This window comes from Heterodontus francisci, chromosome 5 (assembly GCF_036365525.1).
Source record: "Heterodontus francisci isolate sHetFra1 chromosome 5, sHetFra1.hap1, whole genome shotgun sequence".
Classification (NCBI taxonomy): Eukaryota; Metazoa; Chordata; class Chondrichthyes; order Heterodontiformes; family Heterodontidae; genus Heterodontus; species Heterodontus francisci.
Genome location: NC_090375.1, coordinates 119,196,084 through 119,215,354, shown reverse-complemented (window position 1 = coordinate 119,215,354; position 19,271 = coordinate 119,196,084). Strand labels below are relative to the sequence as shown.

At 43.5% G+C, this 19,271-nt stretch overlaps 1 protein-coding gene across 1 annotated transcript in view; it reads left to right on the top strand.

Annotated features, from left to right (window-relative positions):
- The first annotated feature begins 899 nt into the window (after positions 1-899).
- Positions 900-19,271, top strand: part of LOC137370278 (nuclear receptor coactivator 2-like) — a 35,850-nt gene continuing 17,478 nt past the window's right edge. The window contains exons 1-4 of the mRNA XM_068032655.1: positions 900-1,022; positions 1,498-1,936; positions 6,718-6,895; positions 7,699-7,897. Coding sequence (XP_067888756.1) covers positions 900-1,022; positions 1,498-1,936; positions 6,718-6,895; positions 7,699-7,897 — 939 coding nt within the window. The remainder of the gene's footprint in view (positions 1,023-1,497; positions 1,937-6,717; positions 6,896-7,698; positions 7,898-19,271) is intronic.

The window sequence follows — 19,271 nt, the reverse complement described above, 5'->3', positions numbered from 1 at the left end:
TCCTGACAGATGGACATCTATCCAAATTATCTGCATCGCTCATCATGTGTGCAGGCAGACATTGACTACTTGTGCAAGCAAAAACAATGCCAGGTATATCACTAAATAGCGAGAAATATGTTTTAATTCAGACTGTGTTTTGATGGCATTAGATTGGTTACACACTTTACATGCAGATTAACTGCCTTCATGTCCGTGGCTGAGTCGATAATTTTGTCAAATGTCTTTGGTGCAACATTTTGGTGCCTATCCCATATAATATCTAGAAAATCAGCATTGATGTAACGCTTTTGGGCCTTTCGCTTATGTGAAAGCCAATCATAAAGCCGCTTGTGTATCTCATACTTAGGATATTTTGGTATTTCAGATCTTTGAAATAACTGGTGCTGGAAAATGGGATTCGAATAGTTAGGTGCTTGATGGTCGGCACGGACATGATGGGCCGAAGGGCCTGTTTCTGTGCTGTATAACTATGACTCTATGTGCCATCTGCATCTTGATGTCCTATATATCTGCTTTTAAACTCAACTTTTTCATACTAATAACCAATTTCATAATTTTTATTTGCTTTGTTAGAATCGTCAGCCACTAATGAATCCACTTACCACAGTCTCCAACATGAATCTACCTCTAAGGGCTAGTGTGCCACCACAGATGATGTGGTCAGGTAAGCATTAGAAACTGCTGTAAGACGTTTCTCACTTCTTGTATTTATCATTAATAGAAAAGAGTAATGTTTTCCCCACTAGCTTAATTGATGGGAACACCATGAAGTCTAGTACTGACCCATAAGTTCAGCAATGTTCTAGGCATGATCCTTGGTCTTGGCTTAGTTGGTTGATCTCAATGAGAGTGCAGATTGGGTGCCACTGTTGGCCTTTGTATCTTGCAGTAAGGAGATGGTAAATCAATCAGGGTTCTCATGCCTGCTGACTACAGTGACCCTGCTGGAAAGGGTGCTTGGCACAGTCATTGATCAACAGGCCTGTCAAGCTCATAACACTTGCTGTTTAGGTTCAAAGGTAAAGTTGTCTCTTTAAACAAAGAACTTCTGAAATCATATTTGGCATGAGTCGGTGCTTTCAGGTGAGGAAACAAGAAAAGTGGGGGAGTAGGAATTTATAAGTTGGGCTCATTTTAAAATAGCTACTTGAAGCATACTTGTTAAATGTGCATTTCTAATTTATATTTCAGTAGTAGATGTCAGAGAGAGGTCTGTGAAAGTTGAACTTCCAATATTCTGTATTGAAAAACATTGTAAAGTAATTTCATATGGGAATTGATGTGGACAGTTATTGCAGGCGCTGTTATGTTGTTCAGTATAATGAACTGTGCTTTAGTTTTGAAGGCCACACATTAGATAACAAGGAATGTAAAAATATGCAAAGTTTGTCTGTATAAATATTCATTGAAAACTCCTTACAAACTGTTCAAATACTAAATATTACTAATATTTGAATGTTAATGCTATAAGTATATTTTCCATTTATTCTTCAGGGACCTATTAATGCACAGATGCTGGCCCAGAGACAGCGTGAGCTTTTGAATCAGCATCTGCGTCAAAGACAGTTGATGCAGCAGCAGGTGCAGCAGAGAACCATGATGATGCGGCAGCAGGGTTTGAACATCCCACCAAACATGGCAGCCTCTGGCACCATGGCAGGTGCCATGAGCACTCCTCGGATTCCTCAGGCATCACCACAACAGTTCCCATACCCTCCAAACTATGGTACTGGGCTTACTTCCCCACCACCTTCCACTAGTCCTTTCTCCCCAGTGTCCCCAAATCCTGGGTCACAGCTCCTCTCTCACAGCTCCTTGCATGGCTCCCAGATGAATCTTGCTAACCAGGGAATGATAGGAAATGTGGGAGGACAGTTTGGGCCTGTAATGAGTCCCCAAATGCAGCACAATGCCTTCCAGTTTCCCAGCTCAGGTACTGCCTTTCCTCTGAGTGCTGTTAACTATTAGAATGGCAAAAGTGTTTATTGTAAAAAAAATTGTATTATTTTTCTTCGTGTGTTGGGAATGATTGAGCAAATCATTTTGGCTTTGCATTGGGTATGGAGCTGTTGCTTATGTCTTTACTTTGTCTTATTTATTCTGACCTGCCATCCCTTTTTTTTTGTGAATGTGGATTTTCAGTGCTAACTTGCATGCATTGTTTGCCTAACGCAGTTCTGGTTAATGGCATTGTAGTTCTATGAGAGCACAAGTCTTAAAATTTTGAAAAAATTCATAGAAGTAACCCTTTTTTTGGCAGCCCACCTTGATCATATTTTCTTTATGGGCAGCTACATTAAAATTAGTTTATTCTGATTCTACTTGTTATCTCAGTAATGAGTTCATATTTATTTGTAAAAAGAGGGTCTTTGGAATGTGGAATACTACAAGTAACTACTGAGACACTGACTATAACATCATTTATTAGGGAGTTAGATGAGTGGAAAAGGACGTGAGTAGAAATGTGGGGAAAGGGAAGATAACTGGGTTTAGAGTGGCCTGCATCAGTTGAAGCACTAGAAGTGGCACAGACACAATGGGCCAAATGGTGTCCACCTGTGCTATAAATTTTATAAAGAGCATAAATCTACTCATACCTGTAGAACTAGCCCCTTGTCTATTTTTGACATTTAATATTTAAATGTTCCTCTATTTCTCATTTTTTAGACAGAAAAATCAATTCCTACTCCATCAGCAAAAATATTTTGCTTCGGAGCTCGACTGACTAGTAATTGCAGTGGTATCTAATTCTTATCACTGAATATGAAGTCCCTTTTGACCCAAATAAATAACATTGTAGTACTTGTTTCTGTCCACTGACTGGTGCTGTGTAGAGAATGGAGACGTATTGCTTGCTTGGTATTCAGCATAATATAAGATGAATATTGCAGAGCCAATAAAAGGCTTCAGAATATGCAAATTTCTGATTCCACCACAGTTGGTGCTGGGGAAAACCATTCTGAGAGTTTGAATTAGTTGGATTAAGTTTCATACCCATGATACAACTTGTATAGGTTCATCACACACCTATTTAAATAAACAAAAAAGTCATGATTCCATCATTATAATCTGTCGTAGAATATTGCAGACTTCTTAAATAAGTATAGGCAGTCACTTACTCATCTATAATTAAGTCGACAATCGTTGTCCAAGATATAATGATGTGCAGGTAGAATACGGGAATTTTAAACAACAATATTAGGACATTTTTAAAAAGACATCTGTTTTTAAGTAACACTAAGCAGGACAGACATTATAATTGAGCACAGGAGCTTTTATGTTGAGGGCTCTGGTCGTTATTTGTCTTGCACATCTTGTTGCTGCCTAATATACATGGAAGCAAAGGAGTTGGCTTTGGTGTTTCCCAAGGGATAGATTTTAGGGTCTAGTTTTACAAATCAGCTCCTTCGATAATGCAGGATGTAGTAGAATTTTACTGTGATCTACTAGACTTTGAAAGTTGAGCAGTGTTTTGTTAGGAAACTAGATTTCTGAAAATATTTTACTTTTGTGTTTACAAATTCCGAAACTGTTGAGCTGTATTTACTTGTATTGAATTTGCTAGTGCTGTGTTTCATGCATCTGCAAACTCTTGCTTACAAATTTGTGGTGTGATAAATAAATCAGTGTTTGTGCAGCTTTTGTGCCATGCTTGGGTGTGAAAGGGAGATTTACAAATCCCAGTTCAAAGAAGTTGGCAGTTGAGAAAATTTAAGCTTTTCATGTAACAGAAACATTCCAGATATATAGTGTACAGTGGCACCAATTTAATGCCTTGCAGATCTAGATTTCACTAGAATACAAAGCGTGTCCACTCTGTGTCCTATTTTGTTTTATCATGCTGTCGTGAAGTGCCTTGGGATGTTTTATTACGTTAGAGGCATTGGGTAAATATAAGTTGCTGTTATTGTTCACAAAACCTGGAAAACATAATTGTAAAGTTATTAGGAATAACCTATTTAGAGACTCGTCAGAGGATAACGGGAAAGTGATCTTATTGTACTTGTGAAGAAAACTGTCATAAGAATTAAAACAGTTGTTAATCCAAGTATTCTGATGTGCCAAGAGTTTACATACAAGATTTAACTTTAGTAGTAGCAAATAAATACATAATATTTCACGCAAGTGATTTTGCATTTCTTCAGATGTATTTGTTCACCATATCAAGCATTAAGATTAATTAAGTACAGTGTTACAGCCCCAAGAATAACACTTCTGAGTTACTGAAAGCTTCTCTCTCTCATAGCTGGTAGTGAGAAGTATTATTTGTAGCGCTACCACTGTGGGGAGGTAATAAATGTCACTGGTTTGTATATAGCCAGTTTCCATTATAAACATATATATAGGAATGTATAATGGAACAAGTGGACAAGAAGTAGTTTTACATGTAGAATTTTGAATGTCAAGATAGTAAAATATTACCAAGAAAAGGATCAAATGTATGACTTTAAAATGGGAATTGATTAACTATAGCACTTTGATCCAATATTCCTAGCCTTTAATCTCAGTACACCTGAAGACTACATACGGCCCTGACTCCGTATACAGTGGCACAGGAATAGTATATTCTGTATTTACAAATCCTGATTAAAATGTTATCCAGGAGAACCCATTATCAAATGCTGCTAATTAGATTTAATTAGAAATCATTTTCTATTTTTATGATATGCTAACAGTTGGGTTTCATTTACAAATGGTAATTGCACGATAAGACTCCATATCCAAACAATGTGGCAAATGGGATCTAAGGCTTAAAATGAATTTCAAATACTATATGTGCTCTTTGGTTTTTGGTACGCTGAAGCATATTGTCAAAGCTTAGAAATGAGGAAGTGATTTCCATTTGCCAGATGTTGTAACCAGAACAAGGATTAATGCAGCACCTAAAGTATCAGGTTTTGACTGAACATTTGAAATAATTTGATCACTTGCAGGAGTAGATGCTAAGCTGCTGTGCAAATGGGAGAACTGCATTATTAATCTTGGACTGATGGGCTGTTATTAGGCAATTTACTGTATCCCAACCCAACTATACAGCCTTAATTCCTTTTCTCTTTTGTTATATATTGCAGTGGTCTTAAGTAAATTCAACTTAGCAAAGAAAAATTAACCTTGAATAAGTTAACTTTAAAGAAATGGCATTCCTTCATTTGACTTCTAGAAGAATTACTAATACAATAATTCTACTGCTAACAGTCTGCTAAGTTTTACTGTAGAAGTTAACATTTTCCAAGAACATGCCCATTTTGAACTTGAGCAGGATGAGAATTGCATCTTTGTTTCTACTCTTCCCCCTTCAGAGTTCGACTAGGTTCCCCCTCAAGATACCATAATGGGGGTGATACTCTTGTGATCAGGAGTAAATGCTATTAATACGGAATAACCTCAATTCTCTGCTGACTCATGGGGTAACTGCATCATGTAATTTGGCAAAATCTTATAGATTGGGAAGGCCTCAGGTCTGACTCATGGCTTTTTCTGAAATAGCTAATCTTACTGCAATTGAGCACTATATCCCCAGGGTTCATGCTTGTATTCAACAGCCCTGCTTGGTGTATACAGTGTAAGCCTTGACTGCAATGGTCTCAAAGTTGACTAGCCAACTGAAGAGGGAGCAATGATGGAAGACACACAAGAGATAAAAGATACAGTAGATTGAAATAGTCTTAAAAGCTCCTTTTAAGAAATGTGGCTTAAAAAAATTGCTAATTTTGTGTGAGTTTATTGTAGCAATTAACTTTCTCTAAAAGTACAGTGAAATTATTGCAGAAGTTGATCTTGAGCTACATTTTATTATACATGAAAGATAGATAAAGGGAGGATACTCAAGGCTGGATCACTAAAATGGATTTTGAGGAGTTTTTTAAATGGCACTGTCATAGCTCGGAATGGGTTATCCAAAGTTAAAACGTAGGACTTGAGAACACTAGCAAAATGACTAAGAGGAAAATAAAGCACATTTTTTTGAGGCAGGGAAAGCAAAACCTTGTTGTCACATTACATTCTCACTTGTCTGTTTTCAGCAGTTCAGGTGGATTTCATTTTGCTGATGATGCCTTATAAATCGTTAACTCCTGCTTATGTCCATCTTTCTAAATGCATAGAGGCAATTTTATGGTGTCGCCTCAATCTGTACAAACAGATGCTTATGAATGGGAGTTTGTTTTTTTAATGTGATTAAGAATAAGGGTTTAACTGGAGACTGTTTTTAATGGAACCAAATGATAAATCAAAATATGTTGGTGCCATTAGCAAAAAAGACAAATCACACATAATTAATCCTAGAATGCTCTGGCCATAGGTTAACTGGTCAAGAATATAGAAGTCTGCTTGTATTTTACTGCTTAGCTTCTTCCAGTTAGCAAATTTGTACAGAGGCATTTGTCATTCCTTAGGGGTACTGCTCTATTTATATGGGCAATGAAGCCAAAATATGCAACTGCAGTGATGGAAGCTTTTTTTAAAAAAAAGCTTTCTTCATTTATCGTAAATTTATTATATGTATGCATCTTCAAGTGGAAAACTTTATTCTGTCAGTCATGTTGACATTTAATTGGAAACTTTTGGGAGTTTTTCTACTAATTCAAACTCCAAACACTGTTATCTAGGTTGGAGAATTGTTTTTGAAATTTATTATTTTGTATATTTATTTTAAAATTGTGCATTGAACAATAGTTTGATCAAAATTGCTGTATCCGGTTTGTTTATTCACAGGGATGAATCAGCAGTCTGATACAGGATTTGGTGGGGCTACAACTCCCCAAAGCCCATTAATGTCCCCAAGGATGAGTCATACACAGAGTCCAATGATGCAGCAGTCTCAATCTACGCCTGCTTACCAGTCACCATCTGAAATTAATGGCTGGCCACAGGGAAGTCTAAATGGAAACAGGTACTTCTGATGATTTTCCCATCACCTTTAAATTTAAGCCTTAAAGTATTCCGTATACTTACAATCAGGAGTGGGAGGTGGGTAAAATAGACTTGGGCCTAGGCAGCATATAGGGAAATGCATTCACCTCAACAACACTGTAGACATACCATTGCCACAATAACAGCAGCAGTCTTGAGGAACAGGCCCACCACCACCACATTTAAGGCAGCTTGCAGTGGGCAATAAATACAGCCTTGTCAATGCTGCTAACTCTTGAACAAATATTTAAAAAAATGTAATGTGCTTATTGGCTGGCAGGCCAGATCATGTACCGGATTTGTAACAACAACTTGTATGTTAAAGCTGCTAAGCAAATGCAAGATGTACCAATGTTTTACAAAGGAATATATATGTATGTATGTATATTGGGGGACAGTGAATGGTGTCATTCATTGAGGACAAGTGTGATTGGCAAGTGAGATTTAGTGTGGGACAAGATACAGGTGGCTGCATTTTGGGCAAGCAGAGTTTGTGCATTGTGAATAATGAAAGGCCAGCAAATAGAGTTTTGAAGTAATTCATTCCGGGTGTGGCAAAAGTATGGGTAATCATTTTGACAGTGAAAATGTAAACCAGGCTATTGTGACTGAGATTTGGCCGTTAATACCCCATGTGGTCTACTACAAAATAATGATGCCTGTCTTTTTTTTTTTATTAAGGTTCATAACATCTGACCGATGAGACCCACATGGTAAAATGTTTTTGGGGAAATATACTTAATCTAACATTTGATTTTTGTTTTTTCCCCTCTTGTAACACAGCATGTTTTCACAGCCATCCCCACCACAGTTTGGACAACAGGGAAACACCAGCATGTACAGCAACAATATGAATATCAGTGTTTCTATGGCAACCAATACTGCCGGTATGAGCAACATGAATCAGATGTCAGGGCAGATTAGCATGACCTCAATGACCTCTGTGCCTACATCAGGATTGTCCTCTATGGGTGCTGAACAGGTAAGGGGTGAGCAGTGTTTTCTGAATGTAATTAAAACTGAACACTAAGCATGTCTCTACTGTATGTTTACAACTCTATGCCTAAGGCTTCAACTGATGCATCTTACGAAAGGCTAGCAACTTAACGGTTTTGAAATTTTAGGATTATTATGAAAATACTTCACTAAAATACTTTATATTGGAAAGCATTTCAAGTATTTGTAGATTAGGATAGGGACTAGTCATTAAATGTAGATACTTCCTATTGCAATCGGACTTCACTGAAAGAGGATACTAGTCTTCCACTAGCATTTAGCTGGCATAGTGTGCTGGCTGATCTTTCAAGGTTATGTTGTGAAAGCAGCTAGCGCATAGATTTTTGTAAATCATGTAATTGTATTGTCAGAGGATATGCTGCTTTCTGTTGGCTAAATGGAAACTCATTCCATCCTTTTTACTAGATATATCCAACACTCCATTTAGCATTCTGGAACTAAATTTTTTTAAGTATAAATTCTGCATCTGGAACATTTAAAATTTGGACTTGATAATTTTGTGACTTGGAAGCTTACACACAAGAAATAGGAGCAGAAGTAGACCATGTAGCCCATCGAGCCTGCTCCATCATTCAATACAATGCTAATCTTCTGTCTGCTCCCCATATCCCTCGATTCTCTGCAAGACCAAAAATCTATCTATATCAGCCTTAAATGTATTCAATGATGGAGCATCCACAACCCTCTGGGGTAGAGAATTCCAAAGATTCACAACCCTTTGAGTGAAGTAATTTCTCCTCATTGACCCCTTCTTCTGAGACTGTGTCCCCGTGTTCTAGATTCCCTGACCAGTGGAAACAATCTCTCAGCTTCTACCATATCAAGCCCTTTCAGAATCTTGTATGTCTCAATTAGATCACGCCTCATTCTTGTAAACTCCAGATAATATAGGCCCAATTTACTCAGCCTCTCATCACAGGACAACCCCCTCATCCCAGGAACCAGTTTAGTAAATCTTTGCTGCACTGCCTCCAGTGCAAGTATATCCTTTCTTAAATGTGGAGACCAAAACTGCACACTGTATTCCAGGTGCGGGCTCACCAAAGCCATGTACAATTTTAGTAAGACTTCTTTATTCCTGTACTCCAATCCTCTTGCAATAAAGGCCAACATGCCATTTGCCTTCCTAATAACCTGCTGCACCTGCGTGTTAACTTTGTGCGTTCCTTGTACGAGTACCCCCAAATCTCTCTGAACATCAACACTTACCAGTTTCACACCTTTTAAAAAAAAAAATGTTCTGCTTTTCTATTGTTACAAACCAAGTGAACAACTTCACACTTCCCTACATTATACTCCATTTGCCATTTTGTTGCCCACTCACTTAACCTGTCTGTATCTCTTTGCAGCCTCTCTACATCCTCCCCGCAGCTTACCTTTCCACCAAACTTTGTGTCATCAGCAAACTTAGATACATTACTCTCTGTCTCTTCATCCAAGTCATTAATATAGAGTGTAAATAGCTGTGGTCCCAGCACTGATCCTTGCAGCACTCCCACTATTCACTGCCTGCCAACTTAATGGATTAGCAATAAATCTTTGGCTTTAGGTTCCTATGTGTCCACCTTTGTCCTCCCCATTATTTGATTTGCCTGTATTGATCTGGGTGAAGATCTTAACTATTTACATCAAAACTGTAAATACATGTATAACAAAGACATTTATGATTATTTTTATTAAGAGGAAATCTAATGGTCAGAAATGAACATTTATTATACTACATATACATTTTACTGCTTCAACCGCTTTAAAAAAAAACTTGCATTTATACTGCCTTTCGTCAAAGGTCTGCAAAGGAAACCCAGCCCAAGCCCGAATGCTGGACCTGGAAGCCCGACCCACCCGTACCCGACACATGTCGGGGTCGGGTTGGGTAGCCGGCCTTTACATCAGTACATGAGTAAAGGCCGGCTACCCGTCCGACCCCCCGTCCGACTCCGACGACACGTGTCAGGTTGGGGTCGGGTTGGGCTTCCAGGTCCGGCATTCGAACTTGGGTTGGTTTTCCTTTGCAGACCGTTACCTTTCATATCCTTAGGACATCACAAAACACTTCACAGTCAAAGAAGTACTTTAAAGTTAGTCACTGTTATGTAGGCAAATGCAGCAGCCAATTTGCACACTGCAAGGGCCCACAAACAGCAAGCAGTTTACCTGATTTAGGTGGTGTTGGTTGCTGGCTAAATATTGGCCAGGACACCAGGAAAACTCCCCAGTTCCTCTTTGAATAGTACCATGTGATCTTGAAAGGCAGATGGAGTCTCAGATCCCATCCAAACGATGGCACAGTGCAGCACTCCTTCAGCCTAGATTATGTGCTCAAATCCATAGTTGGGCTGAAATCAAAACCTTTGGAGTCCAAGGTGCAAGTGCTACCACTGAGCCAAGGTGATACTTTTGAGGCCAACTGCTATACACCAGCCAGGAACTTTGAATTGTCAGAAAAGTTAGGAAAAGCTTTTCATGTACTATTGTCCCATTGTCCTCCTGTCTGATAAATGAACCTCACAATTCAGAAACTTTTATTTGAATTTTACTTTTCTTCAATCCTGTACTGTATAATATATGCAAGACCAAAATCTGGGAACTTCCAGTTATGAACCAAAGTGATTTGAGGGTGGGGAAGTCATCCCTTCCTTTAAGATGGTTGTTGGAGGTATACTATTGTCCATTTAAATATTAAAAAGACAAATGGATCCAAAATTTACCCTTGAGGAACACTCTGCAAACCATCTCCCGGTCTGCAAAACATCCATCCACCACCACCCTTTGCTTCCTGTCACTGAGCCAATTTAATATACATACTGTCGCTTTACCCTTAATTCTTGAGCTTCCATCTTTTTAATAGGTCTCCTGAGAAGGCATTAGACAAAGTGCCACAGAAAGTCCATACATACACCATCTACTACACTATCTTTATCAACCTTCTGTGTTACCTCATCAAAGAATGAAATTGTTAGTCAAGTTGACTTTAACAAATCCGTGCCCGCTCTCCTTGATTAACCCATGCCTTCACAAATTAAGATTTATTGTGCCCCAGATAATATTCAATAACTTCCCCGCCGCCGATGTTAGGCTGACTAGCCTGCAGTTTCCTGGTTTATCCCTCTCCCCTTTCTTGAGTATTGGTAAAACATTTATCAACCCTCCAGTCCTGCAGCACCACTCCTGTACCCAGTGATGATTGAAAGATTGTGACCAATACCTCTGTTATTTCAACTTTTGCTTCTTTTCATCTGGACCAGATAACTTAACAACTTTGTCATGTGTTCTCTATTACTATCCTGTCCATAACTTATCTCTGAGTGTAACCTTCACATCATCAACTTCTTTTGTGAAGACAGATGCAAACTACTTATTAAATACTTAAGCCATGACCACTGCCTGTATGTGAGGATTTCCCTTTGGGTCCTTAATAGGCCTAACTTTTTGCCTAGCTTACACTTTATAGCTGTGATATTGCGCTCTGTAGCACCACTGGTGCTGGTGTGATGGAAGCCCTGAAGCCATAAAATGCCATGGGAGAGCTTCTGGCTGCGGCCTGCAGTGCACCCTGTATTGGACGGGCATTAGCGTGGGCTCGTCGTGTGCTGGAAGCATAAGGAGTGGTCAGATCATGATGTCAAACAGCTGTTCCAGTTGATTTGGAACATTTTGTTGAAACTTTAACCATGCAGCACCAATCACTCACAGCTAAACATGCATTCACCTGCACGAGGAACCCCCCAGTAGTGTTTTTTTAAAGAACCAGCCATCCAACTTACAGGTGATGTACAATTGTCTGTCTCTGCTATGGCAAAGTTGGTGGAAGTACTGTGGCTTGTTTTTGGAGGTCTGTTGATGAACTTGTGCTTTCAATCAGGGAAGGCAGAGAATTTTGTCACCCGTAGACTGCATGAGGCATGGGGGCTGTGGTTGCAGTGCCTCTGTGTCTGTAACACGACCAACAAATGGAGCAGAGGCTGCAGGCAGGAAGGTTGTGCGACGAGGGAGGAGGAACCCGTACCCACCATGAATTTTCGGAGAGCACTTCTCATACCTCTAGCTGAGCCAGGAACAATACCTGAGCCAACTCGGGTTCATTAAGGAGATGGTTATCGAATGGTTCCGCCAGGGCCACTCAGCTCCTGACCTCATTACAGCCTTGGTTCAAACATGGACAAAAGAGCTGAACTCAAGGTGAGAGTGACTGCCTTTGGCATCGAGGCAGCATTTGACCGAGTAGTGCATCAAGGAGCCCTAGCAGAACTGAGGTCAATGGGAATCAGGGGGAAAACCCTCTGCTGGTTGGAGTCATACTTAGTGCAAAGGAAGATGGTTGTGGTTGTTGGAGGTCAATCATCTGAGCTCCAGGACATCACTGCAGGGGTTCCTCAGGGTAGTGTCCTAGGCCCAACCATCTTCAGCTGCTTCATCAATGACCTTCCTTCAGTCATAAGGTCAGAAGTGGCGATGTGCAATCATCGGCGAACAATGTTCAGCACCATTCGTGACTCCTCAGATACTGAAGCAGTCCGTGTAGAAATGCAGCAAGACTTGGACAATATCCAGGCTTGGGCTGATAAGTGGCAAGTAGCATTCGCGCCACACAAGTGCCAGGCAATGACCATCTGAAACAAGAGAGAATCTAACCATCTCCCCTTGACATTCAATGGCATTACCATTGCTGAATCCCCCACTATCAACATCCTAAGGGCTACCATTGACCAGAAACTGAGCTGGAGTAGACATATAAATACTGTGGCTACAAGAGCAGGTCAGAGGCTAGGAATCCTGAGGTGAGTAACTCACCTCCTGACTCCCCAAAGCCTATCCACCATCTACAAGGCACAAGTCAGGAGTGTGATGGAATGCTGTCCACTTGCCTGGATGGGTGCAGCTCCAACAACACAAGAAGCTCGACACCATCCAGGACAAAGCAGCCCACTTGATTGGCACTCCATCTACAAACATTCACTCCCCCCCCCACCAACGACGCACAGTGGCAGCAGTGTGTGCCATCTACAAGATGCACTGCAGCAACGCACCAAGGCTCCTTAGACAGCACCTTCCAAACCCGCGACCTCTACCAACTAGAAGGACAAGGGCAGCAAATACATGGAAACACCATCACCTGCAAGTTCCCCTCCAAGTCACACACCATCCTGACTTGGAACTATATTGCCGTTCCTTCACTGTCGCTGGGTCGAAATCCTGGAACTTCCTTCCTAACAGCACTGTGGGTGTACCTACCCCACATGGACTGTTCAAGAAGGCAGCTCACCACCACCTTCTCGAGGGCAATTAGGGATGGGCAGTAAATGCTGGCCTGGCCAGCGATGCCCCACATCCCATGAATGAATTTTAAAAAAAATTGTGCCACCTTCGGCAACATGACCTGGAGCCTCAAACTAGGGCAAGGACATTGCTGAGAGTGGCCTTGTGAAGGTCACAGTGGCATTAAAATTCTATACAATGGAATCTTTCCAGGCAGGAGAGGGCAACATGACCAATATCTCCCAGTGTGCTATCCATCGATTCATCTGGGAGATGACAAAAGGCCCTTTATGCCAAACGCAGCAATTACATTGTGTTCTCTCTAAGAAGGGAGAAACCAGATGAGAGAGCACATGGATTTTCCAGGATAGCGGGATTCCCGATGGCGTAGAGAGCCATCGGCTGCATGCACATGACTCTGCGGTGCCCCCTGTCAACGTAAAGAGTTATAGGAACTGCAAGGACTACCATTCCATTAACTTGCAATGACCATGCACAGATCATAATGTTGGTGAATGCCCACTATCCTGGCAGCAGCCACATGCCTTTCATCTGAGGCAGTGTGCAATTCCTGCGGTCTTTGCACCTCCAAGAACAACCAGAGTGTGGCTGCTCAGGGACAACGACTACCCCCATACATGAGGCTGATTACCCATCACCCTTTCACCACCTGATCGCACAAGGACAGCGGGAGTATAATGACAACCATGGACCCAGCAGGAACATCATGGAGTAGACAGTCGACCTGCTCAAGCAACACTTCAAATGCCTAGACCACTTGGGGGACCCCTCCAATACACACGTTTCCCAAGGTTGCGGTGGTCTGCTGTGTCCTTCACAACATGGCCATCATGAGGGTGCAGCCATTGCTACCAGAAATCTAGAGGCCAACTGGGGAAAGAGGTAGCAGGGAGCAGGCATCCAGTACACCTTTGCTGTCGACAAGCTGTCTGAGAGCAACTGCTCAAACTCCACTTCGAATAGGATACCTTCCCTTTACCACCATGGTTCTACTATTCCCCACCTCACCATCCCTCTGGGATGCCCCATAACAGTGACCTCTTGGCCAAGATTGTACAATTTAAAAACCAGTCAATAATCCTTTCATTAAATCGTATCCAAAAACACACCACCTTGCACAAACAGCAATGAACTATTCACCCAAGTGCATTTTCTTATTGCCTGTCTGTTTTCTAGTGCTCCTACACAGTGCTACCCTAGTGACTGCAGCATGGCTGGTAGAAGGCTGCTGACTTTCAGTGAAGTAGACTGCAGATGGCCTTACAGGACGCCCACAAGCGGCTCAGAACCTTGAGGGCCTGGCTTTGATCTGCAGCATCTTAGCATGGGTGGCAGCAGTCTGGGATGGCTAGCTGAGAGGTAACAGCAAAGGCACTGGCAGAATGGCAATGGTGGGAGCACGAATGCTGTCAACCTGAGAGAGGAGAGCAGGTTTGTGCTGCACAGAGCCATTGCCACTCCCATGGGACAACACCTCAGGCTTGCTAGTCATCTGTTGGAAAACAGATTGCTGGACTGCCATGAGAGCTTGCAATCCCCTTTGAGCACTTGTAGCCACAGCCATGATAGCAATCCGAAACTGTATGGCAGAAAGCATGGATCTCATGACCTCCATCTAAGCTTCCACTGCAGCACTGACACAGTGGGTGGCTTCTGCCTGTTTTGCAGTGGAAGTTGAGACAATGACCAGCCGATGTTGCATCATTGCTCAGTCTGCTACTACTGTCATCGAGTTGGCCATCATTTCCACATTGGTTAGTTTGGTCTCAAAGCTCTGTGCAATGTTGGAGTCGGACTCTTCCATGCTCCTCGACAGTGACAAGAGGCTGTCTGGCAGGCCAGCCAATGCACCAGGCATCTTGGTGTGCCTACTCATCAGCATTCTCCTATAGGCCGCCCCATCAAAGTCCTCATCCGAGTCCCCTGTAATAGAACTGGTCTGTGACCTCACCCTCCAGGGAACGAGCACATGAACTATCCTTTCACCCTGGCCTGGCTGCAGCACACTCATGATCCTGACTCTGTACTACCCTCTAACTTACGTGCAGTGCCAGCTGGTAGCTGCGAGTGTCACATCAAGTAACAGCACGTCATCAATGGTGTGGTGTTGCGCTCTGTCTCGCTCCCGGGGCTGCTGTGGCTGGATTAGTGGCAATTCTTGGGTATCTGAAAACATAAAAGCAGAAGGGGAGGACCAGGATGAGGGAGGGGCTGTTGGAGCGTAAATCAAGAGGTCATGGTCACACCATTGGCAGCTTGTAATTTATGCTAGACAGCAGGGTGAGGTGGAAGTTGAGAAGTGCCATCAGGTAGGGACATACCATTATCCTGAATGTTCTCGGCAGCATTAAATCCTAAGGGCTCTGTCACAGCCAACCAATGCATGTGCAGCAACATCTCCTCCAGGCTCAGGAATTAAAGTGTGCCTTCCATCCTCCACCCAGTTCGGCTTGGTTCGCTGCTATCGTGGGAAACCTGGCCTGCAAGAGAGAGGGCACAATGTCAGTGATTTGTATTGCAGTGTACATAGTTGATGTGCCTGCCACAGCTGAATATCTGGAGGTATGTGGAAGCAGCATGGTTTTACAAAAGGGAAATCTAGTTGACAGATTTATTAATTTTTTTAAGGATGTAACTAGTAGAGTAGATACAGAGGAACCAGTAGATGTTGTATACCTGGATTTCCATAAGGCATTCGATAAGGTGCCACATGTAAGGTCAATACACAAGATAAGGGCTCATGGAGTTGAGGGTGATATCTTAGCATGGATAGAAGATTGGAAGCAGAGAGTAGGGATAAATGGGGCATTTTTAAGTTGACAGGCTTTACTAGTGGAGTGCCGCAAGGATCAGTGCTGGGGCCTCAGCTATTAACAATCTGTATTAATGACTTTGGTGAAGAGACAGAGAGTAATGTATCTAGGTTTGTTGATGATACAAAGCTAGGTGCGAATGTAAGCTATGGGGAGGACACAAAGAGCCTGCAAAGAGATATAGACAGGTTAAATGAGTGGGTAACAAGATGACAGATGGAGTATAGTGCGAGGAAGTGTGGGCTTGTTCACTTTGGCTGTAAGAATAGAAAAGCAGAATATTTTTTAAAAGGCGTGAAACTTGTAAATGTTCAGAGAGACTTGGGCGTACTTGTACAAGGAACACAAAGTTAGCATGCAGGCACAGCAAGCAATTAAGAAAGCAAATGGCATGATGGCCTTTATTGCAAGAGGATTGGAGTACAAGAATAAAGAAGCCTTGCTACAATATGTACAGGAATTTGATGAGACCACACCTGGAATACTGTGTGCAATTTTGGTCTCCATGTTTAAGGAAGGCAGTACAGAGAAGGTTCACTAGGTTGGTCCCTGGGATGAGAGGGTTGCTCTATGATGAGAGGCTGAGTAAATTGGGTCTATATTCTCTGGTCCAAATGCTTCAAGATGGCTCCTGGGCTGGAAGCTCCCTAGGAAGCTCCCTTGCTGTTCAACTCTATCCATGGCCATCTGCTCCCATCCCTAACGTTTTCTCCCCCAATCTGCCCTCTTAAACTGTTTAAACTCCCCTGGCTCTTTAAATCAGTTCATTTTAGCCCTATCTAAAAGTTAACAGTTAGTTTAGTGTATGTTACCTGGGCCCACTGCCCTCCCCCAGCCACACCTGCTCTTTGTTTTCTCAATGAAATTGATCCGGATGAAACTGACGAGCACAGCTGCCGATACTTCAATCTCCGATCCTGCTGTCTTCACAGTCCAGAGTGTCTGCAGCCACGGCATGCGGTAAGTCCATTGAGGTGAAGAAGGAGCTGCGGGACCCGAGAGAAGTCCTGTGAAAAGGTGCCCCGAACACCCAAAACATCCACGAACGGCCCCCCCGGCCGCAACTTCAAAGCGCCCGCGGGAGATGGCTCGGAGAGCATCTGCAGCGCACTGTCGGCAATGCTGCATGCCTTTATTTAAACCACTGCAAAAAAAAAACCCTTAGCAAATGTAATCACCTCTAAGTCTGCCAAATGATGCTTCACCTCCCGAAGGACGTGGATGAGCTTTCCGGACGTCGATGGTGGGCACTGAGGAAATGGCTTATTACCTGCACCAGATTCCACCCCCCCTCCCCCCCCTTTACCCCCCTTCCACCCCCCCCACCCCCGTCCCCTTCCCTGCTCCACCCTCTCAGCTCACCCCCTCACAACCCCGTCCCAGCCCGCCCCCCCCTCGCACCATCTTCACCCCGCACCCCCTTCCCCTGCACCCCCCCCACCCCCTCCCTCTACCCCTCCCCCTTGCATCCCCTCCTCCCACCGGCACCATCCTACACCTGTGTAGGGGCCCCAACAACCCCACTGCCTTGTGGGCGTCTCGGGAGAGACCAAGGCTAAGGGAGTAAACCCTAACAGAAAATCCGGAGCGGAACCCCGTAGGTGGTCATGTGTCACCTTTGGCATGTTTCCGGCAGTTCCTGCAGCCATACTGGTGCCAAACGTCGTGTCCTGCACTCCTTTGGACCCCACCAGAAAGGCCGAGAGGGGGGTTTTGACGACTGGGCAACTCTCAACCTCCATAAATTTGCCCAGGCATGCGCCATGGAGAGGTCACTCCATAGTTGCCTCACAGCGACTAAAACAACACGGAAGGCAGCAGTTACGGGTTATAAGTCCAGATAAATTGGCGTAGAAACTGGGCGCCACGGGTTGCCTTTGTCGGTGGGAGAGGTCATTGCACCTCACTGGACAGCTACCGCCCGCCTCAAACCGGGCAGCCCCCGGTCAATAAGGTTCTGTCCCGCCACAGTCTGCCTGCTTCAATGGGTGCTTGGAGCTCAGGGTCATTGCCCGAAAGGTGGACTGATACACCGCACCAAACAACATGAAAAAAGGAAAGAAGGTACCAGCCCTTCGCTTTGCAAGCTGGAACGTCAGAACTATGTGTCCTGGCCTGTCAGAAGACCTTACACAAATCAACGATTCTCGGAAGACCGCCATCATTAACAACGAGCTCAGTAGATTCAATGTGGACATTGCAGCACTTCAGGAGACTCGCCTCCCCGCGAGTGGCTCTCTAGCAGAGCAAGACTACACCTTCTTCTGGCAGGGCAGGGATCCTGAAGAACCAAGACAGCATGGAGTGGGCTTCGCCATCAGAAACTCCTTGCTCAGCATGATAGAGCCTCCCTCAAATGGCTCGGAACGCATACTGTCCATCCGACTGCTCACCACCTCTGGTCCAGTACACCTACTCAGCATCTATGCTCCAACACTCTGCTCCGCACCTGAAGCTAAAGACCAGTTCTATGAACAACTCCATAACATCATTAGCAGCATCCCCAACACCGAACACCTATTCCTGCTGGGGGACTTTAATGCCAGGGTTGGGGCCGACCATGACTCATGGCCCTCCTGCCTTGGGCGCTATGGCGTTGGAAGGATGAATGAGAACGGGCAGAGACTGCTTGAGTTGTGTACCTATCATAACCTCTGCATCACCAACTCGTTCTTTCACACTAAACCATGTCACCAGGTTTCATGGAGGCACCCAAGATCACGTCGTTGGCACCAGCTAGACCTCATTGTCACAAGGCGAGCTGCCTTAAACAGTGTTCAAATCACACGCAGCTTCCACAGTGCGGACTGCGACACCGACCACTCCCTGGTGTGCAGCAAGGTTAGACTCAGACCAAAGAAGTTGCATCATTCCAAGCAGAAGGGCCACCCGCGCATCAACACGAGCAGAATTTCTCACCCACAGCTGTTACAAAAATTTCTAAATTCACTTGTAACAGCCCTTCAAAACACTCCCACAGGGGATGCTGAGACCAAGTGGGCCCACATCAGAGACGCCATCTATGAGTCAGCTTTGACCACCTACGGCAAAAGTGCGAAGAGAAATGCAGACTGGTTTCAATCTCATAATGAAGAGCTGGAACCTGTCATAGCCGCGAAGCGCATTGCACTGTTGAACTACAAGAAAGCCCCCAGCGATTTAACATCCGCAGCACTTAAAGCAGCCAGAAGTACTGCACAAAGAACAGCTAGGCGTTGCGCAAACGACTACTGGCAACACCTATGCAGT